We start from the raw sequence: 27,248 nt of genomic DNA, 5'->3' as shown, positions 1-27,248 counted from the left end.
ATATCAACAGGTCAAAATCAATTGTACATATTTGTTGTATCTTTTTATCTCATTCCTTTGAATTACAAAAGGAATACACACATCATAACAGATTGGGTGTCTTAAGCAGGGTTTCTTAATCTCGACTCCTCAGACCCCCCTCCTTCTCCAAGAGTCTACAGATAAAGATTCAGGGCATCTGCAAACTTGGATAGAAAAAAAAAAAAATCATTTTCACTGACACCTGAAATTTAGCATTTCCTTCCAGTATGAATGAAGGCCACAAATCACAGGAGCAGTAGCAGACATGTGACTCTGCCAACGTGGAAATCGCTGTATTTTCAAACCACAGTGTAGTTTTGCTGCGGGTATTTCAAAGTATCACTTACTCTTACCATCTCATGGAAGCCATTTCAGTTATTAGACTTGCTGTCAGATCTTATTACTGAATGCATTCATTAAGGAAGCACACATGTCACTCTCATCACATACTTACTTTTCAAATACTTTGATAGCTATAATTTATTACAACTGGTTTTCGTGTAATTCTTCTATGTATTTTATTTTAAGCACATAAAAACCGTTTTCTGTAGGGTGAGGTGTTCATATGCCAAAGGTTAAGATGTCAATCTTAATCCCCTGCCTCTGCCAATTCCATTCTCCCAACGTACCACCATCCCCACTACAGTATGTAATCTTCCATGCTTCTTCCTTTACATGGGCAAATATATATCAGGAGCATAACATACATTTTGTGTTCTATAGTTGCATTTTATACTTCCATCATGTCATATAAGTGTCTATATAATCCTACCTCATTTTATTAAACCTACAGAGCAGCTCATTGTATGGTTCTATCATAATTCAATCAAATCCCTACTAATGGACATCATGCCATTTCCAGCTTCTGGTTCCTATAAACAACATTGTAATAAACATCCTTTATATATAGTCTTCATATACTGTTTAAAAAATTTTTTGCAATCAGTCCTACTTAAGGAGCATTGTACCAACAAAAAAAGATCTTCAAATTTAACCAGAAACTCAATTTTATATTATAAAATCAACAGTAACTATAGATAATATTTTTTGTGTTTACAAGGGGCCAGGTACTAAAGGCTTCACATGGATTAACTCATTTTAACCCTTACAACTTTAGGGTGTGGTAGCGTTATGACTTCCATTTTACAGGGAAGGAAACTGAGGCACAGAGTAATGTTTTGGTTTCTAAGTTCCCAGTTTGTAATTCTGGTGACAAATTCAAACAAATGGGTGTTCCTGGAGCACAGGAGCCCTCATTTCACGTGGGCACCATCCACGGCACTTTGAAGGGGAGCCGTAAAAGCTAGACACGCTGGTCTACACATTGTTACATCATCAGCTTCTGAGAGTTACGTGGGGGAGCTCCTGGCAATGCCTTTGTCGCTGTGCTTTTCAAGAGGTGGATCAAAGAGAGAAGATCACAGTGATTATTACAATCCACCACCTGACCAGTTAGACCACACGGCGATTTTTACAATCCACCGCCTGACCAGTTAGACCACACGGCGACTATTACAATCCACCGCCTGACCAGTTAGACCACACGGCAATTATTACAATCTACCACTTGACCAGTTAGACCACACGGCGATTATTACAATCTACCGCCTGACCAGTTAGACCACACGGCGATTATTACAATCCACCGCCTGACCAGTTAGACCACACGGCGATTATTACAATCTACCACTTGACCAGTTAGACCACACGGCGATTATTACAATCTACCGCCTGACCAGTTAGACCACACGGCGATTATTACAATCCACCGCCTGACCAGTTAGACCACACGGCGATTATTACAATCTACCACTTGACCAGTTAGACCACACGGCGATTATTACAATCTACCGCTTGACCAGTTAGACCACACGGCGATTATTACAATCTACCACTTGACCAGTTAGACCACACGGCGATTATTACAATCTACCGCCTGACCAGTTAGACCACACGGCGATTATTACAATCCACCGCCTGACCAGTTAGACCACACGGCGATTATTACAATCCACCGCCTGACCAGTTAGACCACACGGCGATTATTACAATCCACCGCCTGACCAGTTAGACCACACGGCGATTATTACAATCTACCACACGGCGATTATTACAATCTACCGCTTGACCAGTTAGACCACACGGCGATTATTACAATCTACCGCTTGACCAGTTAGACCACACGGCGATTATTACAATCTACCGCTTGACCAGTTAGACCACACGGCGATTATTACAATCTACCGCTTGACCAGTTAGACCACACGGCGATTATTACAATCTACCACTTGACCAGTTAGACCACACGGCGATTATTACAATCTACCGCCTGACCAGTTAGACCACACGGCGATTATTACAATCTACCACTTGACCAGTTAGACCACATGGCGATTATTACAATCCACCACCTGATCAATTAGACCAACGGCAATTAGGCTATGTCAACAGTGAGCAACTCTACTGTCAGAAATGGAAGCATCAGAACACCCTTTGGACTCATCATGGGTCTCCACCACTTTGGGCCCAAATGATTTCACAGACAAGAGAAGCTGACTGTAAATCCAAAGGGAAAAGAATGTCAACAGGCTAAATAAAAGCATCACTAATGAAGACCCAATCTCGGCTCCAGGCCTGGTCTCCCACTCGATAAGAACATATTAAAATCTCCCACGTAATTCATCAAGGCCTGATGCTGGCCAGGGCAAGGCTAATCTCCCCAGCTAGCAAATTCCGGAGTAGACCAAGAGAAACAAAACCACAGAAATGGTATCTTTTTAATTATCTGGACTCTGCTGAGCAGAGATAGAATAATCCTGCTGCTATTCCGTGTCTGGTTTAACATAGCCTAGCAATGAAATGTCATTCAGCTTAGTCAAGACAGAAAAGCTCCCCGCTCCACTCTCTGCCACCGCCATCCCCTTCTGTATCAATTCTTAGGCTTTAAGCATCCGTGTAACAGTAATTAGGATACACAGGTTTGGAAATTTGAGGATGTCTGTTATAAGCCTCAAAGCTGATTTGCCAATAAGACCAGCTTAACGTCCTGTTTGCCAAGGACCACCAGAAGCCACGGCCCCAAATACTTTCTTCTCCTTTCTTTCCTGTCCCAGTGGCACTGTGGAGTAGCTGTGTAATCAAGCTATCCTGGGCTTGAATTGACAGTTAGCTGTGACTTTGAGCAAGTCGATTATTTCTATGGGCCTCAGTTTCCCGATCTGCGCAAAGGAAATGATACCCACTCCACCCGCCACAGTCACAAGATCATAGTTAGAATTAAATGAGACATTTGGAAAGCACATAGCATGTGAATGATTAATGCATACTAGCATTCTATGTTCTGCTAGTTACACATAAAATAATAACTGCGCTGCTGGCGCAGCAGTAAGGTGCTTGGGTGCTAACCAAAAGGTTGGCAGTGTGAATCCACCAGGCGATCCTTGGAAACCCTATGGGGCAGTTCTACTCTGTCCTATAGGGTCACTATGAGACAGAATCAACTCGATGGCAACAGGTATAATGAGCACAGTGATTGGGAGGACAGGCCTGGGAACCCAAAGCTGAGTCACTTGCTGGCTAGTTAATACGTTTTATGCATACCAGTTGCCTAGTCTCTAGGTGGGCATGATGTGAGGATTAAATGGTGAAGTGTCTAACAGCACAGTGCCCCTCACGAGTCCATATGCACTCAGTTAAGAGTAGCTGCTCTTGTCACTACATATCTAACGGGCCTCCCATAGCTCTGTTACATAACAAAGGGCCTGAGCATTATCCTCCTTCCTTCCCTGAAACTCTAATTAACATTTACCCCCAGTAAACCCATGCTAATAAAAATAAGACTAAGCATCTTAGAAATACCCATCTAAGTAACTCAGTCGGAGACTTCATTCATTCATTCAATCATTCACTTGTCTCAGACATATTTATGGAGCACCTACGAGCCATGGAGCTCTAGTGGTGCAGTGGTTAAGAGCTACAAATGCTAACCAAAAGGTCAGCAGTTTGAATCCACCAGCTGCTCCTTGGAAACTCTGTGGGGCAGTTGTACTCTGTCCTATAGGGTCACTATCAGTCAGAACTGACTCGTAAGCAGTGGGTTTGGTTTTTGGTTTGGTATGACCCATACCATTTGCTTTGAAGGAGCTCACAGTCTATTGGTGAATGTGTAAACAGATCATGACTATACCATATACTGTATAAATCCAAGAACACTTTGCTGTGCCCTGAGTGATCAGAGTCCAAATGATGGCCTGCCATTGCACACCTGGGGTAAATATGTTCATGTCCTCTTCTGCCTTGGATTTTTAGACTCGCTTCCCTTTTTGTTGATGTGCCACTGACTTTCTAACATTTATCTGTCCCCTTCTCTCAGTCGTATGAAAGAAAGGACTTCAAGCCCACCCACATTTAATGCTTATTGAGTACCCACTACTATTGCCAAGCTCTGTGCCAGGGGCTGGGGATGCAACAAGGGTGAAACATAACCTTCCCCTCACCCCCCCATGAGGAACTCACAGCCTGGCTGGGGAGACCTATGAGGAGGCAGGCATCGTAATGCTGTGTGGTAAAGGCTAGAACAGAGTTATACGTGTGTGGGTGGGTGTGGGGGTGTGGGTGTGGGTATGCACACACAGGGCAGAATGCAGTGGGAGGCATGGCTGGAAGGCAGGATATGACAGAGTCCTGGGAGTTCTGGGAGCCCCTTAGAGCGCGCTGAGCTATGAGGGATAAGCAGACAGGAGGCAGGTGAAGAGTCTGGAGAAGGGCACTCTAGACGAGGGGACTAGAACACACAGGCCCAGTGGCAACATGGAACATGGTTTGAGAAACTGAAAGAAAACCAATGTGGTTGGCCTGGGTGTATAAAAAGTAAAAGGGAGCCATTCACCCCTCAGGGTCCAGCCACCTGCTCCCATGGGGAGGCCCCAGCAGCACGGAAAGGAAGCCTTGCCAACAGTGTCATGCCCAATGGTGGTGAGAGGATGGGCAGTGGCCAGACTGAACAAGGCTGTGTAAGCACTGCAAGGACTCTGGGGCCCTGGACACAGGCAGGCAAGATTTGTATTTTAAAAAGATGACTCTGGCTGCTGTGTAGAGGACAGTCTGCAAGAAGGCTGAGAGGCCAGCAAAGAGGCCACTGAGACACTGAACAGAGCTAAGCAGCAATGAAGATTTGCACTCACAGAAGTAAGCTCCAGGAAAGGCTACTCCACTCTTTGCAGAATAGGCTCAGCTCTTCCGTGATTTGTCTCATTAAGAGGAGAGAGAATGGGCGCAATGGAGTCTGTGCCTGTTGGGAATCTGGGTGGACTTTGCAGAGGAGACAGAAGAGGTGGTCAGATCACCAACACGTGGGTCTCAAAAGCATCAAGAGCCAGCAGTAAGTTCTTCTCAAGTATGCCTCGCCAGGGGCTTTAAATAGAGCTCATCCTGCTGGCTGCAAAACGGCAAACCCAATGCAGGAAGGATGTGGACTTGATCCTGTCCCACACCCATCATGGTCCAGCCACCTGCTCCCGTGGGGAACCCCACCAGCACGGAAGGGAGGCCACGCCACCAGCATCACACCCAGTGGCCAGAAGAGGAGCCTGGCTGGCTCTGATGGAGTAGTGGGAGGCAGGAGTCTAGTCCATACCTTCCTCAGGAAAGGCGAGGAAGATGGGGACATCCAGACAGAGGGGACTGGACAGACACTGACCGGGAGCCACACAGGAGTGGGGCTCCTCCTACAGTGGGGAGTGGAAGGCATCCATCACATCACAGACTTAGCCAGGGACCTGCAGTGTAGTGGAAAGAGAGATGGGCTAGAGAAACCTGAAGACAACCTCCAACTCCTGGGCGGTTTCAGACAAGACACCAACTTCCCTGAGTTTCATTTCTACCTTTCACTCCCAGAGGCATATAAACTGGCTCACAGGTTTAAAAAACACTCACACCCTTTTAGCCAGGAATTTCATTTCTTGGACTTTATCTTACCCATAAAAGAGGTTACACAAAGATATTCTTGGATGTCCATCAGTGTTATTTATGATAGTGAAAAGTTGGCACTTATCTAAATAGCTAATAAAGTACTGGTTAAATAAACTTGGTAATCCATTTCATAAAGTACTCTATAGTTAATAAAAATAATGCTCTTGTGTTGAATGTCAACCAATCAGATATATCCCTGTACTCTTCCCAACTCTGCACAATGCTCTGCAGAACTGAGTATAAAAGACACGTGCTTATGCGCTTTCTTCCGAACGCCATCCTGAACTTCCATTTTGGCGCCTCCTGATTTGCCAGTCTTTGGATTTAATAAAACACGTATTTTACGGGGAAAAAAAAAAATTAATGCTCTTGAACAATACTCCTGGATATGGTGAAATGGTCTCAATATAGTAAGAGAAACATGCAGGGATAAATTAATATGTGTTATTATCCCAAACTAAAAAAAAAAGAACTGTGTGTGCTTATATAAACTTTAAAAGCTGGTTAAAAATACATTATGCTATATCACTGTTGCCGTGGAGTCGATTTTTGACTCATGGTGACTCCATGTGACAGAGTAGAACTACCCTACAGGATTTTCTAGGCTGTAATCTTTTGGGGAGCAGATCACCAGGTCTTTCTCTTATGGAGCCGCAGGGTGGGTTTGAACCACCAACCACTGGGCTAGCTGCCACGTGCTTAATCCTTGCATCACCAGGGTGCCTTACATAAGCTATACAGGATACATATACGTAGCAAGTCTACAGACAGGCAAGGAAGCAAAAAATATCAAACTCAGCAGAGGCAAGAGGTTTGCAAAGGCCTCTGCCTCTACTGTTAAAGCCTTCTTTTTTCAGTTTATACAAGGGGTTTTAGCCATTCTGTACATCTGAAATACTTCACAAAGAAAGAAGCTCTAAAGTGAGTGTGTGTGTGATGACAGGAAGGAAATACATCAAAATGTAGCTACTGCTTTGAGGTGGGATTACTGATGAATTATCTATTGTTCACATTTTCCAAATTGTCTATGAGGAACATATAGTCCTCCTTTTCATCTTTTACATTATTTTTATTACTGGAAACTATTTTATGTCCACCCTCAGAATGTGTTTTTCAAGAAAGAATATTTTGTCTCTGAGCAGCACCCTCCAGCGGGGCAGCCCTCTGTACACCTGGCTCTCCCGCCCAGGGCCTTTTCTGGGGCCTCTCCAATGCCCAGCTCTACATGCAGGCATCCCTCCCCACTTAGACTCTAAACTAGAAGAGTGTGTGGGGGAAGCAATCTCCGCCTAGCCATCCCACCGCCTAGCCATCCCACTCGCATCCTCTGATGCAAGAAAAGATTTGTAGGTGGCTGCTGCGAAAGGTCTCCACTTTGCACACTGTTTTAAAAATTATACGTCGCTTTTTTTTTTTCCCTGGAATAGTTTGCCTTCTGTCACGCCAGGAAGCTGGGGTTCTGCCAGTGGATTGGGTGGAGTAGTGGGGAGAAAAAAAAAAAAGACACCAATTATAGCATCAACTAGTGTGGACTTTCCAGTCAGAATTCACTTTTCATCAAGTGCTGAGCATGGAGGGTGGGAAAACAATTCTTTGGAGGAACGTCACCAGATCTTAAGACCCTTCCAGTTTCCTCTGTAAGAGGAATTTTTAACATGGGGTCTTGGCTGGGCTCCAGGGGGTCCATCCTCTGAAACTGTGCATCGATCTCTTCAAAATTTTTTGCAGTCCAGTGCTATCGCCAGATTCCCAAAACAAGTGAGGATTCCAATTCTGTGAGAACGAGCTTACCCACTCCTATTGGATCTCTACATCTAACTTCAATAGGAGGCTGGAGAGGAGACTGGTAGGAAAACTCTCTTCTAGGTACCTCTCAGAATAGTCATTTGAAGCTTTAAAATAAAAGAAGAAGTCAATGGGAATGTTTATTGTTATCATCACTCAGACTTCCTAAAGGGCTCTATTAGCCACTTACTTTTGAATCAAACGGGGAGGATTTCACCAGTGTGAACAACTCCTTGTTTAATGTCACAGAGACATTTCTTTAAAGGGGGTATGTGTGCTGAATCCCACATCACAGTAGGGAAGTTCACTGTGTGTTTTTACTGTTGTTGTTGTTAAACCCATCAACCAGTAAGTATTTACCAAGAGCCCACTGGGTACCCAGTACTGGGCTGAGCTGCAATGGAAACTTGCCTATGACCCCCGAAGACTCCTGTTCCTTCATCTTGCAACTTTTTGTTCAAAAACATCTGATAAATGTCTCTCTTCTTATTAAATGGAAGCAAAATTGAGAGTTACTAATATTACTTCCCTAAGCCCTCGCATCCTCCACTATGACTCATCCATCAAAACCCACCTTTTTTCAGATACTTTCCACTACACACAGAGCCGACTCAAAACACCCCTCGGGAGCAGCGTCAGTTAGTTAAGGGACTGTGACCTTACTGGACATCACCATTTAGAAGCCTAAAGTCCCTCTGAGCAGCCCACAAGGCTATCTATTTATCAGAACAGTTAGTTAGGATCATATATTTATTTAGATATTGTTGCCTTTTTGGCAAATGTCTTCCTATGTGTGACTCCACTCACTACCCCATTCAATGGAACTCAGCTCCACTGAGTGCCTACAAGGTAGGAGGCACTGAACTCCCCATGGCCACATCCGAATCTGTCACACATTCTGTTATCTCTGTATGACTCTGACTGCCAGTAGAACCTCAAAACACCAGTTTTCACGTCCCTCCAACAGCTTCTAGAGTACTCTAACTTTTAGAATTATTACAAATATTATGTGCCAGTATCTGGAGGATATTCTGCTCAGGTTTTGGAAATCTTCTTGCCAGAATTCAAGAAAAGTATTAAGAAAATCAGAGATGAGTTTGAACATAGCTGAATCTCTACACACAGCCCTGTTGGTAGTAACAATGCGCTCTTCCATAAAAGTCTCTTTACTGTCATAAAGCATGATCTATAATAAGATGGCCAGAAAAAGAAACATCTGCATCTGTCTGAGGAGTTGCTTCACTCATTATCTGATATTGACATGACCTCGACGAGAAGGCAAGGTCATCCATGCATTCAAGACAAAAACAAAAATTGCAATTCATAATGGCAAACACTTCTTTCATTTATGAGAATTTAGTGCTTAAGGAGCCCTGGTGGTGCAATGGTTAAGCACTTGGCTGCTAACTAAAAGGTTGGTGGTTGGAATACACCCAGCAAGCTACATGAGAAGAAGACCTGGCGATCTGCTTTCATAAAGATTACAGCCAAGAAAACACAATGAGGTAGTTGTACTCTGTCACATGGGGTTTCTATGAGACAAAAATTAACTCAACTGTACTCAACAACAACAGCAGTGGTTCTTTGATAAAAAGCTTGTATATATTTGCCTGAAAAATAAATACAAATATGATGAGGCATGATTTTAGAAATGAGCTAGATTGAAGTCCTGCCTACATCCCCCTGGAGTTCCACTCTATCATTTGCAAAATGAAGGGACTGGAATACATAACAGCTCAGGATCCTTTACATGTGGAAAATTAATGACTCTAATAATTTCCATAAACTAAAAAATATTCTAGATACAAAAAAACTTGTTGTTGATAAGGGAAGTTCCACAAACTTCGCTTTTCAATAATAAAACATTCAGTGAGTAAAGTAAAACCCAGAACACAATCGCCTTTGTTCTGTTACCATGGCAACATTAATAATTGGAACGTGGAATACATGAAGTATGACTCTAAGGAAATTAAAACCTGTCAAAAATGAAATGGAAAGCATAAAGATCAGTATCCTAGGCTTTAGTGAGCTGAAATGGACTGGTATTGGCCATTGTGAACTGGTCAATCACTTGTTCTACTATGCTAAGAATGACAAGCTGAAGAGGAACAGTGTTGCATTTATCATCAAAAAGAGTATTTCAAGATCTACACTGAAGTACAATGCTGTCAATGACAGAATAATATCCATATGCTTACAAGGAAAACCAGTTAATACAACTATTATTCAAATTTATGTACCAACCACTAAGGCCAAAGATGAAGAAACTGAAGATTTTCACTAGCTTCTGCAGTCTGAAATTGATCAAACATGCAACCGAAATGCGTTGAAAATTACTGGTGATCAGAATGCAAAAGCTGGAAACAAAGGCAAGGATCAATGGTTGGAAAACATGGCCTGGTGATAGAAACCATGCCAGAGATCACATAATAGAATTTTGCAAGACCAATGACTTCTTCACTGCAAATACCTTTTTTCAACAACATAAACAGTGACTAAACACATGGACCTTGCCGGATGGAATACACAAGAGTCAAATTGACTACATCCATGGAAAGAGATGATGGAGAAGCTCAATATCATCAATCACAACAAGGCCAGGGCCTGAATGCAGAACAGACCATCAATTGTGCGTATGCAAGTTCAAGCTGAAGCCAAAGAAAATTAAAACAAGTACACATGAGCCAAAGTATTACCTTGAGTATATCCCACCTGAATTTAGAGACCATCTCAAGAATAGGTTTGACACATTGAACACTAATGATTGAAGACTAGATGAGCTGTGGGATGACTTCAAGGAATCGTACGTGAAGAAAGCAACAGGTCATTAAAAAAAACTGGAAAGAAAGAAAAGACCAACATGGATGACAGAAGAGACTCTGAAACTTGCTCTTGAACGTAGAGTAGCTAAAGCAAATGGAAGAAATGATGAAGTAAAAGAGCCAAACAGAAAATTTCAAAGGACAGCTGGAGGACACAAAGTATAATAATGAAATATGAAAACACCTGGCATCAGAAAACCAAAAATAAAGAACATGCTTAGCATTTCTCAAGCTGAAAGAGCTGAAATAAAAATTCAAGCTTCAAGTTGCAATACTGAAGGATACTATGGGCAAAACCCTCAACAATGCGGGAAGCATCAAAAGAAGATGGAGGGAATACACAGAGTCACTGTATTAAAAAGAACTGGTCGATGTTCAACCATTTCAGGATGTACCATATGATCAAGAACTGATGGTACTCAAGCAAGAAGCCCAAGCCGCACCGAAGGCACTGGCGAAAAACAAGGGTCCAGGAATTGATGGAATACCAATTGACATGTTTCAACAAACTGATGCAATGCTAGAAGCATTGACTCATCTATGCCAAGAAATTTGGGAGACAGCTACATGGCCAATCAACTGGAAGAGATCCATATTTGTGCCTATTCCAAAGAAAGGTGATCCATCAGAAAGTGGAAATTATCAAACAGTATCATTAATATCACAAACAAATAAAATTTTACAAAAGATAATTAAAAAATTGTTGCAGTAGTACATCAACAGGAAACAGCCAGAAATCCAAGCAGGATTCAGAAGAGGACATGGAACGAGGGATGTCGTTGCTGATGTCAGACGGATCCTGGCTAAAGGATATCAGAAAGATGTTTACCTGTGTTTTATTGACTATGCAAAGGCATTCAACTATGTGGATCATAACAAATTATGAATAACATTGCAAAGAATGGGAATTCTAGAACACTTAATTGTGCTCATGCAGAAACTGTACATAGACCAAAAGGCAGTCATTCCAACAGAACAAGGTGATAGTAACCAAACCAAACCAAATCCAGTGCCGTCGAGTCGATTCCGAGTAGAACTGCCCCATAGGGTTTCCAAAGAGCGCCTGGCGGATTTGAACTGCCAACCCTTTGGCTAGCAGCTGTAGCACTTAACCACTACGCCACCAGGGTTTCCAAGGTGATAGTAAGTGGCTTCAAATCAGAAAAGGTGTGCATTAGGGTTGTACCCTTTCACCATACTTATTCAATCTGTGTGCTGAGGAAATAATCCGAGAACCTGGACTATATGAAGAAGAAAGCAGCATCAGGATCGAAGGAAGACTCATTAACAATCGGTGTTATGCAGATGACACAACCTTGCTTGCTGAAAGCGAAGAGGACTTGAAGCACTTACTGATGAAGATCAAAGATTACAGCCCTCAGTATGGATTACACCTCAACATAAGGAAAACAAAGATCCTCACAACTGGACCAATAAGTAATATTATGATAAACGGAGAAAATATTGAAGTTGTCAAGGATTTCAGTTTAGTTGCATCCACAATCAATGCCCATGGAAGCAGACACCAAGAAATCAAATGATGTATTGCACTGGGCAAATCTGCTGCAAAAGACTTCTTTAAAGTTAAAAAGCAAAGATGTCACTTTAGGACTAAGGTGTACCTGACCCAATCCATGGTATTTTCAACCACCTCATATGCATGTGAAAGCTGAACAATGACTAAGGAAGATCGAAGAATTTGAATTATGGTGCTGGTGAAGAAGAACACACAAATCTGTCTTGAGAGAAATTCGCCTTCTTAGAAGTGAGGGTGACGAGACTTTGTCTTACATACTTTGGACATGTTATCAGCATGGATCAATCCCTGGAAAAGGACATCATGCTTGGTAGAGGGTCAGTGAAAAAGAGGAAGACTCTTAACAAGATGGATTGATACAGTGGCTGCAACAATGGGCTGAAACATAGCAACGATTTTGAGGATGGTGCAGGGCTGGGCCATGTTTCGTTCTGTTGTACATAGGGTCGCTATGAGTTGGAACCAACTCAACGGCACCTAACAACAGAAACAATCACGGTAATCTAGTAAACTAGCCCAATTCCATCAAAATTGTGGCCCAAAGACTGGAACAGACAAGCACCAGCTGGTGAAATAAAGATGCTCAAGTACATTAACTGGATACCAGCTCGGGCTCGCTCCACCATGGCTGTTGGCATCATAGAACCCTACAATAATTAAAATAACTAAAACGGCATTGTTTATACTGATAAATAAATGTCATCAGTTGAAAACCCAATAATCTATATTCAATGAAGTTTCAGTTTTTCACACTGGTTTTGGAAGACCTGATCCCCACCCCCTTCTGATTAACAGATGAGGAAATTGAGGCTCAGAGAGGAAAAGTAACTTGCCCAAGGTTACAACACTCTTAGAGGCAGGACTAAGACCAGGACTCAGTTCTTAAATGTAAGCGTAGGGGCCTTCTCATCTCATACCAGTGGCTTTCGTGGTCTCTGGAGGGGAGAGAGACCAGGGTCTATTAGAAGGATCCACCACAAGCAATGGTTAAATTCCAAGGAAGCATAAAAGACTAAGAGACTTGGGGATCCCAGGGAGAGTCTGAGGCCCCCACTCTGGATAATGGGGGCATCAGAGGCCCTAGCAGACTTGCCAATTATATCAATACAGGGGCACGGATGCCAGGCAAAGAAAACTGCTGAAATTAAGCATCAAGGATGGCCTGAAAAATGCAAGAAAACTTTTTTTTTTAAAATCTCTATCAGTACAAGCATTCAACTACCTGATCACTTAAGTATCTTTTGGAAACTTATGTTTGTTTGTTTGTTGCTAAAATCATTTATTCTCTGTATGTAAAAACCATTAAGCTGTATGATACTGAGCAAGTTTTTCTAACATCTCTGAGCCTTGTTATCCTCCTCTCTAAAATGTGTCATTGTGAGGACCATGGATATATAATGTAAGTATATAGTCTGGCACAATGCTTGGGACCAGCTGAGCATCCAAACCATTGCTGAAATAGGGTGAAGAACATGTTTATTCTTATCCATGTTTTTCCCAAATTAATATGCACAAATGTGGAAATTTATGCTTTTAAAGAAAAAAAAAAAAAAAACTATGAGACTAACATTTGGTGGGTGCCTAGTATGCACCAGAAAATGTGTGTGGTATTCTCACTTTTATCCTGTTATTTAATCTGCATGAAAACTCTGTTAGGTTAATCTTTTCAACCCAATTTTCCAGGTGAGGAAACAGAGGCAGAGAAAGGTGTCACAGAAACAGTAAGTGTGAGAATTCTACTTCAAACTAGAATGTGTTGATGCCAACATCACTCTGCTAAGCTGTTGAAGACCTCTTCTGGCCTTTGGGCCATCCAGATGCTTGAGTGGGGTCAACCTGCTAAGCGTCCCCAAAAGGGAGTTAACATCTGGCCCATCTTCTTGAACTGGGCTCTAAAACAGTGGGGTTGATCTAGAGTCTACCCAGGTGCACTGAATTCATAACTCATTTTATGAGAGAAAAGACATAGACAATAAACAAGTTAGCTTGGAAGGCTAAGCTGGCCACGTAGCTCCCTTCTGTGAAATGAAATGTTCTTTTGTTCAAAGTTTTCTGCCCTATCACAACTTGCACGGTCAGATCTTGGAAACCCACTTAAAGCCCATAGCATACGTACTAACAAATGCTCAGAGATGAGAGACATTCTAAACGAGGGCGGGGGCGGGGGGAGGCGGAACGCACTGTACTTACGCTTATGTCGAGACTACACAGGCTAATGGCATCTTCATCCTGGGCGCTCTGCTTCCGTTTCCGCTGCAAAACAAAGTTCGAATGTAAACAGGGAATATGGCTTTGATTAAAGAAAGAAAAAAACAATCAAACAGCACATGCAATCCTTTTCATTTCTACCATGTTACCCAAAACCTTTAACCAAGCTACACAAATGAACAATTCCAAGAAAATCTGAGATATTACAGAAAACTATTAAGCTCTGAGAGTCAGTATTTGTTATTCATGCTGCTATGGCTTATTTCTTTTTGTGTTTCCTTTTTTCTAGATGCCTCCATATATCAAGTCCTGGAAATTTAAACACAAATTTCAGATTCTGACTAGTTAGAGATATTCCATTTTTTAGAGCTCTTTTGTACTTGAAAAATTAAAATTTGCTTGAAACCTCGTCCAAGGTTCTGATGAAAATGCAGAACCAGAATGCTAAGAAAGAATCTTAGATATCTTTTTCTCTAACTTTTCTATTTCACAGCCATAAAAGCTGGGACTCAGAAAAGTCATTACTCAAACTGAAAATACCTTATGACCAGGGAACTTTTGCCTGCTTAGATGTGGAAAAATATATATAAAATATGTTTACATGAAATATTTTTTTTCTTTATAAAAAGAAACTCCTCCTACAACCACAATAAAGCTCATCAAAAGATGCATTCACCTTTTCTTCCACATCCTAACTCAACCAGGCAAGTATTTACTAAGTCCCTCATCCGTGACCTAGGAGCCCTGGTGGTACAGTGGTTAAGAATTCAGCTACTAACCAAAAAGTCAGGAGTTCGAACCAACCAGTCACTCTGTAGGAGAAAGATGCGGCAGTCTGCTTCTGTCAAGATTACAGTCTTGGAAACCCTATGAGGCAGTTCTACTCTGTCCTATAGGGTCACTATGAGTCAGAATTATCTTGACGGCAGTGGGTTTGGTTTTTTTTTTTGGTAATATGTGACTTGCTAAGTCTCCTGATGCTATTTGACAAAAAGCTACCAATGGACCAGAATCACAGGCATGGGGCGACAGGGGAGTCCAGAAACATCTGGAGTGTTCACCCTCAAAGAAGTCCACCTCTTCTTCCTCCATCAGAATCCTGAGATGGTCACAAAAAAAGACCAGACTTACTGGGCTGACAGAGACTGGAGAAACCCCAAGGGTATGCCCCCCCAGACCCCTTTTAGCTCAGTAACGAAGTCACTCCTGAGGGTCACCCTTCAGCCAAAGATTAGACAGGTCCATAAAACAAAATGAGACTAAAGGGGCACACCAGCCCTTGGATAAGGACTAGGAGCCAGGAAGGGACAGGAAAGCTGGTAATAGGGAACCCAAGGTTGAGAAGGGAGAGTGTTCACATGTTGTGGGGTTATTAGCCAATGTCATAGAACAACGTGTACTAACTGATGAGAAACTAGTTTGTTCTGTAAACCTTCATCTAAACTACAATAAAAAAAAAAAAATTAAAAAAAAAAAAAAAAGAATCCTGAGATGGTAAGCTTAATCAAAAGCAGAGACTGGGCAGCAACCAGAACGGTCCCTTATTGTCCAGTTACTATAATTATTGTATCGTTTCTTCACTTCAATTCACCAAATATTTGTTGAGCACCCACTATGCACCACGCCCTGTGTTTGCTCCTGGGAATGCAAAGATTAGCTGGACACCAACACTTGTGATCAGGAACTCACATTCAGGTCAGAACAACAGACCTTAAGACAATTAACTAGAACGCAGTAAGATCCCCCTTGGCCACTTAGTCCTAGAGAAAGTGACTTCCCTTCTCCGAGTCACCTCTTTCTCAATTCTAAAGTAGAGATGATGACATTAGTTTCTATTTTCAAAGAAAACCAAAAACCAAACCAAACCCATTGCCATCGAGTTGATTCCGACTCACAGCAACTCTATAGGACGGACTGCAACTGCCCCATAGAGTTTCCAAGGAGCACCTGGTGGATTCAAACTGCTGACCTTTTGGTTAGTAGCCGTAGCACTTAACCACTTCGCCACCAGGGTTTCCAATTCTCAAAGACGGAGGAGTAAATACAGTAATGCTTTAATAACTTAGTGGAGTGCCTGGTATGCAGTAGGTGCTCAAAAACATGGGTTAACAAACACTGAAAGCACAGGGATGCAGTAATTAGTTTGACCTTGGTGGAGACTGCAGAAATATCCCCAAAGGGTGGGGCATTTTGATAGGTGTGAAGGATGAATAAGAGTTTGACAGATGGAGACGGGGAAGGGACTGGGGTCTTTCTGCATAGCCAGCTACCTATTTAGAATCTCAAGGTTCAATATATTATTCCATTAGAGCAGTGGTACAATGTTCAGTCTTCAGTGGAATCACCTGAGGAAAAATTCAAACTGTCGATGCCAGCTGACAGCCCTAGAGATGAAAAATTAGCCATACTGGGAAGGTGCCCAGGAATCTCACATCTTAACAAGCTTGCCAAGTGATTTTTAGGGAGTGACGAAGGGAGTCAAATGCTCCACTTAGGGGTTTTGTGGGGAGGGGATGCTGATGGCCACTGCACACACCTTGCTACTTTTCAGGATACCTCATGTTTATCCAGGGTCTTGACCCTGTGGATTCATCACCCAGATGCAATTAAAAATGGCACTGTGGTGTCAGAGAGGACAAGTCACCAGCTTACATTTATATGGTGATCTCTTAAGGCAAGTATGGGAAGGGATAAGGAAAGAGCCCTTGATCTGACAGAGACCGGAAGGACCCCCGAGACCATGGCCCCCAGACACCCATCTAACTCTGAACTGAAGCTGTTCCTGAAGTCCACCTTTCAGGCAAAGATCAGACAAACCTATAAAACAAACAATAACACACATGAGGAACATGCTCCTTAGATCAACCAAGTACACGAGACCAAATGGGCAATACCTGCCCCAAAGCAAAGACGAAAAAGGCAGGAAGGGGCAGGAAAACTGGACAAATGGACACGGAGAACCCAGGGTGGAAAGGGGAGGAGTGCTGACACATTTTAGGGATTGCAACCAACGTCATGAAACAATTTGTATATAAATTTTTGAACGAAAAACTGATTTTCTCTGTAAACTTTCCCCTATGGCATGACTAAAAAATCAAAAAAACAAAGTCCTTGAGCATTGTAAATGGTTAAGTGGTCGGCTGCTAACCGAAAGGTTGGCTGTTCGAGTCCACCCAACAGCACCTCAAAAGGAAACCCTGGTAATCTACCTCTGAAAAATCAGCCACTGAAAACCGTGCTGATCACAGTTCTATTGTGATACAGATGCAGTTGTCCTGAGTTAGAATCAACTCGACCACAACTGGTTAGTAGTATGGCAAGGGATAGTTCCAGTCTATGGGTAAATAAGCTGAGGCTGGGGAGTTAAACAACTGGCTGAAAGTTACCTAGGTCCAGTGTAACATTCTGGATCCAGGGTTCTAACTCCTAGGGCAAACCCTTCACATGCACCATTTAAAGCATGTGTGGCAAATAGGCTCTGTCTCACTTGCCATTGGGAATGTCTGATGGCGTCTGTATTGAGAAGGATGACATGCACGGCAATTGGGAGAATGTTACAATCCACTGGGAGTTGCTAAAAGCTGGAGTGGGCAGGGGCTGTGTCAGCATCCTGCTGCCCATGGCCGCCCATGTCCTTCCTGAGTTCAGCTTCTCTTGCCCTGAGAGGGTACCATATTGTATCTGAGATCTTGGCAAGTGACATGAAGAAGCTGAGGCCCTGGGATGTTATCTGTGAAGTGGAAATAATGCCTACCAGGTTGTGACGCTCATAGAACAAGGCCTGGTGCACAATAAATGGTAGCTCCTGTTACTTATACCCAAGCTGTAAGTGACGCAGATATATGCTGCTCCTTGTATCATCAAATTACAGAAGTTTATGGCATCCCAATTCCATTCGTAGGGCTCAGTGACGCTGTCAATGTGACATTTTTAATAGTAGTCTGTTACCCCTAGAGCAACCACCTCTCTGTCCGTTTGTCATGCTGTGGAGGCTTGCGTGTTGCCATGACACTGGAAGTGATTTCAAATAACAGCAGAGTCATTCATGGTGGACAGGTTTCAGCAGATCTTCCAGACTAAGATAGACTATTAAGAAAGGCCTGGCATCCCACTTCCAAAGTTTAGCCTATGAAAACTGTATGAATCACAACAGAATATTATCCAATATGGTGCTGAAAGATGAGCCCCTTAGGTTGGAAGGCACTCAAAATACAGTAGCCACAATGATAGACTTGGTATACCTACGATCATGAACATGGCACAATAGCAGGCAATGTTTCATTCTGTTGTGCACAGGACGTCCATGAGTCGAAGCTGACTGGATGGCAAATAACAACAACCACCACTAGAAGCCCACACTGGTGAAGGAAAAGGAATGAGAGGAAAAGGCTTTCTCCTCATAGGCACGTAGTTCCCTCCAGACCCACACATCACATCACCCAGTGTTGGGCCCCAGCCCAGTTCCTGCAACATACTTTTAATCCAGAAGATAAATGTCCTCCAGTTCCCCTTTTAATTAAGCCCAAGCCAGTTTATCTGGGATAGAATGATCTCCTTAAGAAGTCCACACATTTTACAAAATAAAAGCTGGGTGGATTATCAGAGTGGGATTTTCTTTTCCACTTTCATTACATATATTACCTAGGGGTGGAGACTAACCACTGCCAGCCACAAAGAAACAGCTGGAAGATTAAACTCTGGGCCCACAGCAAAAGTGTCACAAAGTGTTCCTTGGTCATTTGTTCATTCAATCTATTCACTGAGCACCATTCACTGTGCTGGGGCCTGGGTACTGGCTTGAATGAGACAAGCCTGCTCCCTGCCCACTAATCGGGAGTAAACAAGAAAACAAAAAATTACAGAATGTGACCTATGCTTTAAGGGGTCATCACCATTTTACAGAGGAGGAGACAGAGGCTAGAGAGGGGCAGGGACTTGTCCGAGGTTCCATAATTAGCAAGTGGCAGAGCCTGGACTCAAACCCAGGCCTGTCTCGCTCCAAGCTCTGTGCTTTCCCACCATGCCGTCCTGTCTCAGAGTCTACAATCATAGCTGCATAGAAGGTCTAAGAAAGAGTAAAGCCTGAGGAATTCAGGAACACTTTTATAATTTTTATTTACTAGAGCATTGGCCTTGAAGACCACAGCACACCTGCCTAGACTAGTTTATTTTTTGTGGTTTTTTTTTCTAATTTTAAGAATTATTACTTCCTGCTATCAAGTAGACTAGAAAACAAGCCAAGTCACTGCCATTTTACAGGTAGTCCTCGACTTACAACAGAGTCCTGTTCCAACAACTCCGTTCTAAGTCGATTCTAACCTAAATCGAATGCCCTCATTTTTGTTTTTATTATTACATAATCTTTATAAATCTGATCTTTATTTGTCTTTGCAGATTGGAAACATTACATATAAAGTTACCAAAAAAAACCCAAACCAAACCTGTTGCCTTCGAGTCAATTCTGACTCATAGTGACCCTATAGGACAGAGCAGAACTGCCCCATAGAGTTTCCAAGGAGCACCTGGTGGATTCGAACTGCCGACCTTTTGGTTAGCAGACCTAGCTCTTAACCATTACATACCAGGGTTTCCTATAAACTTACAGATATATTTTAATACATACATAAAAATACACAAATCCTGAAAAAATTGACGGTCATAAGCGTGGTTCATCATAACTCAAACCCATCATAAGTCAGGGACTACCTGTACTTCCTCTCATGCATCAGAAACCACTGACAGGTTTTCTTGGGGAGGGGAGCTCCCTAGGCAGGAAGGATACTATATGTGAACTGCCTGCATTTACATACTTGGTCTGACAGGTTCCCAGACATCTTGAGAAACCATGAACCCACCCTGTCATTTTTGTCAAATTCACTGAAGCGAAGGCACAGCCCACTTCCCTTTTCACCATGAAAACAAAGTGCCTTGGGTGAGCCCAGCAATTCCGCTTTAGTCTACGCTCTCTGACTGGAGCACCTAACTTCAAACGCCAGTGCCCCGTACCAGGTGGTAGGTCAAGGAGTAATTTCTGAATGGTGACTAAAAGAAAGAATGAATAAAGGAGGCCAGTGTTCTTGAGGTAACACCCTTTCCTTCCACTAACCACCTGGCTGCCAAGATTAAATCAAAATCTCAAAAGCTACAGTCACTGAAGGCTGAAATTCTTCAACCTCAAATTTCCTTAGCTACTTAAAACCTGCAAGTTCAAGTGAAGATTCTCACTTTTCAAACAAGAGATTTTTTTCTTACCGTTAAACCAAAAAAGCCAAACCCGCTGCTGTCTAGTCAGTCCGACTCATAGTGACCATCCAGGACAGAGAAGAACTGCCCCATAGAGTTTCCAAGGAGTAGCTTTTTTTTTAGCTGGTAGATTCGAATTGTTGACCTCTTGGTTAACAACTGAGCTCTTAACCACTGTGCCACCAGGGCTTATATTACCATTAGGGACATTTATTTTCCTTAAAATGTATACACACACTAAAGGAAATCACAGCTGTTGAGACATTGGTTCAAGTGGGGCATCGGTGGTTTCCACTCTCCTGCAAGAAGGAACGTCAGATCTTTCCAAGGGTGAGGTACATCCATAGCCAACCGATCTATCCATACACTGCTCAGGGCAATAGCACAGGACTCAGCCCCTGTGCTTTAGGAGCATGCAATCCAAGATTCAGAATACTGCACATTGAAAGGAAAGAGCTAGCTGAACCAAACACTGCTGCTCCCAGCTGCCATCAAGTCGATTCTGATTCGTGGCAACCCCACGTGTGTCAGAGTAGAACCACGCTCCACAAAGTTTTCGATGGCTGGTTTTTCAGAAGTAGATATCCAAGCCTTTCTTCTCAGGAGCCTCTGGGTGGACTCAAACCTCCAACCTTTTGGGTAGCAGCCAAGTGTGTTAACTGTTTGTACCACCAGGGACTCTGAACCAAACCACAGATGAGCCTAATAGGCACCCTAATTCTTTGTTTGAATACCTATGTCCCATCTGGGGTGGGGGAGGGTGTTGAAAGGCAGAGAGCAATCTATGGGAACAATATGCCAGGGTATAATATCTGATTCCTTAGTCCTATATATTTGATGGTGAGACTTTCTAGAAGTGCTTGGCTGCTAGAAAGACTCTTCCATGCTTCTCAAACCAAAGGATGACCATCCAGAGCAGGAAGTCACCTTGTTAATTTGCAACAGAGCAAAGACCTTCACTGTGTTTGGATGCAAGGTCTGATGAAGCTAGGGTTATCTCTGGATGAATCGTGGTCATTTCCGCCTGAGACTCATTACTGATCACCCTGCTGTCTCGACTTTAAGCCTTCACTTTTCTTCCTTTCCATCCATTTTCACAATGTATCATTGTCTCCAGGACACTCTTCGGCTATCTTCTTTCAGGCTTGCCTGCCTTATGATAGCACAAGGCAGACATCTCAATCTCATCAGTAAATGGTCCACGAACTGATGCTGATCTGGGTCAGGGTCTCTGTGAAGAGCAGGGATCCTATCCTGAGCTGATCTGTTCTCAAAATAGCTGACTCCCAACATCTTATCCTTACCTGGCCTGGCTTCCATTCTTTCCATCTCCAAATCTTGGGATCCTCTGGAGCTGTCTTTATACAAGAATCACCAGGTGCCTCTCACTCCACAAGCAGAGGGAAGTAAACACAGGGCCTGGGCACCTGGTGTGAGGCAGGCATTCTGCTCACAGTTTAACAGGCCGCTCCACAACGGTTGAGGCTAACTGAAAGGTTGGAGATTGAAGTCTACCCAGAGGCACCTCAAAAGAAAGGCCTTGTGATTTACTCCTGAAAAATCAACCTTTGAAAACCCCTTGGAGCACAGTTACACTCTGACACGCATGACTGTGTGAGGAGTCTGAATTGCCTCCGTGGCAACTGAATTCCACTAATAATATAACCCAGGTCAATCAACTTGACAACGGCAACTCGAAATTTGCATAGGAAGCTTAGGGGCAGTGAGTGTACGTTAACGGGGGATGGATGATCTGGAAAAGGAGGGTGGAGATGGTTGCACAACTTGAAGAATGTCATCAATGTCACTGAACTGTACACGCGGAAATTGTTCTGCTGTGCATATGCTCAACAACAACAATAAATAACCCTTATGGATCACAACAACAACAACAAAAAACATAATCCAGTTTAAGCAATGTTGCGTTTGTTTCACACAGGGGGTGCTGAAGCTCAGCAAGGCTTCAGTGACTCACTCAAGACCACAAAGTAAATAAGTACTGGAGAGCCTTGACTCTGAACTACTGCTCTTTCTGCCATTCAATACTATTTCTCCTTTAATATTGTTTTAAAACACATATTGCTTTAAAACAATCTTAAAAAGGCTCAGAAAGCATTTATCTACACTATCTCAAGGAAATAAAGAGCACGCATGAGACATATCTGAGTTTAAAACCCAGCTCCACCGCTTGCTACTTGTACGTGATCTTGGACAAGTTAATTCTCTTTCCCCTTATTCACTCCACAGATACTTATCAAGGATCTACTATGTCCCAGGCAAGTTCTAGGTGCAGAATATATTCATGTCTGTAAAACACTTCTCTGAGCCTTGGTTTCTCCATCATAAGGTTATTTCAAGGAATAAAAAAATATATATATAAATATTTAGAACAGGGCCAGGCATATGGCAAGAGATTTTTTAAAAACGGGACAGCTATAACTGTCATTATATTGATAAAGTGGAAGGCAAAGGTGAGGGAAACCCTTGATGAGATGGACTGGCACAATAGCCAAAACAATGGACTCAAACATGCCAATGATCATGAAGATGGCGCAGGAGCAGGCAGTGTTTCCTTCTGTTATACTTGGGGTCACCATGAATCAGAGTCAACTTGACAGCAACTAACAATATAACAACATTGTTGCTATTGTGGTTATTACCATAATTACTAGTACTACTCTACCACTACTGTTTTCTTGTTATTCAACCTTGAGAGATAAGCAGGGTGGGTATTAGGGATGGGGGATGCTGCAGGATGGTGGTCAAGAGACCTGGGGTGTAGGCCTGACTCTTTTCTAATTGCCCAGGTCATGCAGAGTTATAAACTGAAGCTCACTGGGTACCTTCAGCCACGTTTGCAGTGTGCCGTTCCCACTTCTTTCATGGAGAGGAGGGCAAATGCAAAGGCTGACTTAATTTTAAGTGGGCAGATTGAACTGATTAGTGTCAGAACAGCCCTGTTATTTAATCACAGGGCTCTTCTATTTAATAACCAGGTGACCAGAGGAGCAGAATCACACTGATGGAAGGAGTGCAGCTCCCAACTTGGCAGCAAATGGTCCCTGATTAGTCATTTGTAATTATTAAATTCAAACCAGATCTCAAACCTTTTTGATTTATCTCTTTGCTGGCAAACAGCTTTGGTGGTTTCAGAGGCTTTGATGCCTTGGCCTTTCATCTGCGCTTCTTTGGGGGGTGAGATTAGCAAAAGGATTTAGTGTTCTTGTACTTGCCCTTGGCTGGAATTTGACTTGCTAAACTCATGTTTGAGCAGGGAGAGGATCCACGTTTTGTTTCTCTCCAGTCTTTCCACAGGGCTTTGAACCGGTTCTTCCTGGTTCAGTCATGGCTGAGGAAGCAAAACCGGAACAGATCCGAATGTTTGAAATTCGAGCAAACTGGAATGATAACTAGAAACAGGAAATATTAAGGGTTGAAGCCCTGCTAGAAACCTGATCTCCCTCTTAGAAAACAAGGGCACTGTATGTGTTGCATAGCAACCAAATCTCTTGCCTGTTGGATTTTGAGCAGAGCTGGAAACAACAGTGTCCCACTCAAAGATGGTGGCCGACCGTACTGCTCTGAATGTGTGTTGCTCTCCACAGTCCGGCCAATAATCCAATTTTACACATCAGGCTTCTGAAAGGCCTCGCTGCACCTCTTCCAAATCTTCTATTCCAGGGCTTCAGCCCATAATTTCTCCCGTTCTGGTTATTGTTCAGGATCACCCAAATTGTAAAAATTTCGGTCTGTTCAGGCTTCGCTTCATAGGCCATGACTGAGCCGGTTAAAACTGGTTCAAAGCCCTGCCTCTTCAGGGATGAGCAGGAGGACTGAGAGGGGGCCCTACTCCATTCTTAATGCACTGCTGTTTTGGTTTTTCTTCTCCCCGTTTTTAAATTGCCCTCCCTTTTACAGCACTCAGGAACCAGGATCCTTTTGAATAGACTCTCTCCCGTGTGCTTATGGGGCAGAGAACATGGAAATCATGGTGCTGTCTGAACTAGTGGTAAAATAAATTTAAACAACAGAATACGCAATTTTGTGCTCAGCTACCATAACTACTTGGAAGATGCTAGGTAGGCTCTGGAGTCACACTTGGTGGGTTCACACCCTAGTTACGCCAATTATTTGTAGTAGAACTAGAAGCACATCACTTCATCTCTCTGAACCTCAGTTTCCTCATCTATAAAATGGGGATACTAATAGTAATCTGCTTCCATAAAGATTACAGCCTTTGAAACCCTATGGGGCAGTTCTACTCTGTCCTATAGGGTCACTATGAATTGGAATCAACTCAATGACATTTTTTTTTTTTAAATAGTACCTATCTCCAAGGCTTGGGGTAAGGGGTAAATACATCAGGTTGGGTAAAAACCCCAGCACCATGCCTGGCACACAGTAACTGCTCAGATATTAACTATCATTAGTTGCAGTAGCAGCAATAGCAGTAACAAGTGATACAAGCACCAGAAGAAAAAAATATGGAGGAAACACTTAAAATATACAAACTACCCATTAACTTATTTTGGCAAACTAGGGGAAGCTTCTATTATTGACTTTAGTCATAGAATACCCAGCCCCTAGCTTATTTGGAGTTCAATAATAAAAAAAGGAAGGCAGAAGAACTGATGCGTTTGAACTTGGTGCTGGAGAAGAATACTGATTATACCATGGACTGCCAAAAGAAGGAACAAATCAGTCTTAGAAGAAAGACAACCAGAATGTTCCTTAGAAGCAAGAATGGTGAGACTTGGACTCACTCACTTTGGACACATCATCAGGAAATACCAATGGCTAGAAAAGGGCAGCATCTTTGGTAAAGTAGAGGGTCAGTGAAGATGAGGGAAACCCTCAATGAAGTGGACTGATACAATGGCTGAAGCGAGGGACTCAAACATACCAACAATCATGAAGATGGCACAGAACTGGGCAACATTCTGTTCTGTTATACATAAGGTCACCGTGCGTCGGAGCCAAACTGATGGCAACTAACAACAGCAACAGCTTGTCTGGAAGCGGAGATAACATATTCTTGGCCAAGGAAAGGACTTCCTCTCCCATGGGAAGGCAAAAATGGCCAACCAAGCAAAAGGGCTGCACCTAAAACAATGAGGAAGAGGGGAAGACCCAGCCAGTCTGCCTGTGCCACCACAAGCCCTGAAAACCAGTGAGCACCAGATTCACTCTTTCTTCAACAAACATTTATAGACCACTTTTCCCTCCAAAATGTTGAAGGCCAGAGCAGCAGCAGAGAAAACAGAAAACTCATGTTTCCAGGGCTGAGAGATGGGGAGAAAAGGAGCTGAGAGGGCTAGCAAGTATATCTTCCGAAAAACTGTCCCAGAAAAACCACTGATCAAAGATGCGAGAAGGGGCTCCTGTTTACAAAGATTTTCAACAATGGGATGTGATAAGAGGCACAAAATCGAATTAACCACAGCATTTTTTTCTGGGTTTTTTAATAATTACTATAATTATTTTATCTTGTTCCTACTGGATCTCAGGTGCACTGAATTGAATTAATCAATCCTTGGTCTGTGGCAGGCTATTATCACTGGTGCTTCCCTGACCCTCTTTTGTTTATTCACTTATTTTTAATAATATATTGAACCTCCACTTAATAAAAACTTTTACCGATGGAATAATTTGAAGCCCTTAACAACAAAAATATTACCCATATAGTTTAGGGAATGTCCAGGTAAAAATGCTTAATTTCTAGAACATTACTCCATAAAAGCAATCAACTTAGACTGCCCAACTTCATCCCTCTGACCCAGATGTGCTCCTTGTGCATGACAGTACCCAGCTGAATTTATGAGGAGAGTTCTCAGCTGAAGAACTGAATGAATGAATGAAGACTCATGTTCTCCCTGAGTTACTGCCTTTTCCTGTCTGGAACTGGCTGCACCCCTGGTCAACGCCTGATCAGCACAATCCCTCTGGATTCACAAGCAGTTTCCCAAATGCCAACAGGCACTTAGCATGGGGAGAGCAGTCTCTCTTTGGTCACTGGTCTCTGGACCACCTACTCCTAGGGGCAACCTGCCACACAAAGCAGAACTGAAGCACATTACAGAAATGGGCTATACCTGCCAAGCTGCACTGTAAATGTCCTGATGACAATGCATCAGGATTTTCCCTTAAATCAGTAAAAGGTACCCTTGCAGAATCATTGGGTTGTCTACCAGGTTAGAACTTACAACCTGAGTTGTAAAGTTTACCTTCTTTATGGCATATTCTGGGCGCTTAAGGTAATCCCTTCTCTCTATCCCTCCATCCTTTTGCTGAAGTTAGTTAACAATTATCTACTGAGAATCCTCATGCATGCCATCTCTACACATATAACACAGCAGTTATTACACATGAGGGAACGGAGGCTTAAAGAGTTGACATGACTTGACTAGGGTTGCTCTGCAAGTAGGTGGACAAAGCCAGGACTTCCTATCAGATCTGGCTAACTGGGTAGCAGACACTGCCAGCCTACATCCCCTTGGCAATCACACTCCCACGCACACATTGCCTTTCCACAGGCAGAAATGCTGGGGAGTTAGTGCCACCGTGAGTAGCTCTCAACGTGTGAGGGACTGGAGATGGTGGACAAGTACTCCAGCTTCCTAAAGGTCAGCGGGACAACTCTGAGGTATGTTCCCCACCACTAA

The 27,248-nt window shown here is 42.9% G+C and overlaps 1 protein-coding gene across 14 annotated transcripts in view; it reads right to left on the bottom strand.

Annotated features, from left to right (window-relative positions):
• ARHGEF3 (Rho guanine nucleotide exchange factor 3) overlaps positions 1 to 27,248 on the bottom strand; it is a 353,777-nt gene that overhangs the window by 147,281 nt on the left and 179,248 nt on the right. For all 14 annotated transcript variants that reach the window (XM_064274347.1, XM_064274349.1, XM_023547600.2 and 11 more), the window contains one exon: positions 14,326 to 14,388. In XM_064274347.1, coding sequence (XP_064130417.1) covers positions 14,326 to 14,388 — 63 coding nt within the window. The remainder of the gene's footprint in view (positions 1 to 14,325; positions 14,389 to 27,248) is intronic.

This window comes from Loxodonta africana, chromosome 22 (assembly GCF_030014295.1).
Source record: "Loxodonta africana isolate mLoxAfr1 chromosome 22, mLoxAfr1.hap2, whole genome shotgun sequence".
NCBI lineage: Eukaryota > Metazoa > Chordata > Mammalia > Proboscidea > Elephantidae > Loxodonta > Loxodonta africana.
The sequence above is the reverse complement of the archived record's forward strand: the minus strand, read 5'-3'. Positions and strand labels throughout refer to the sequence as shown.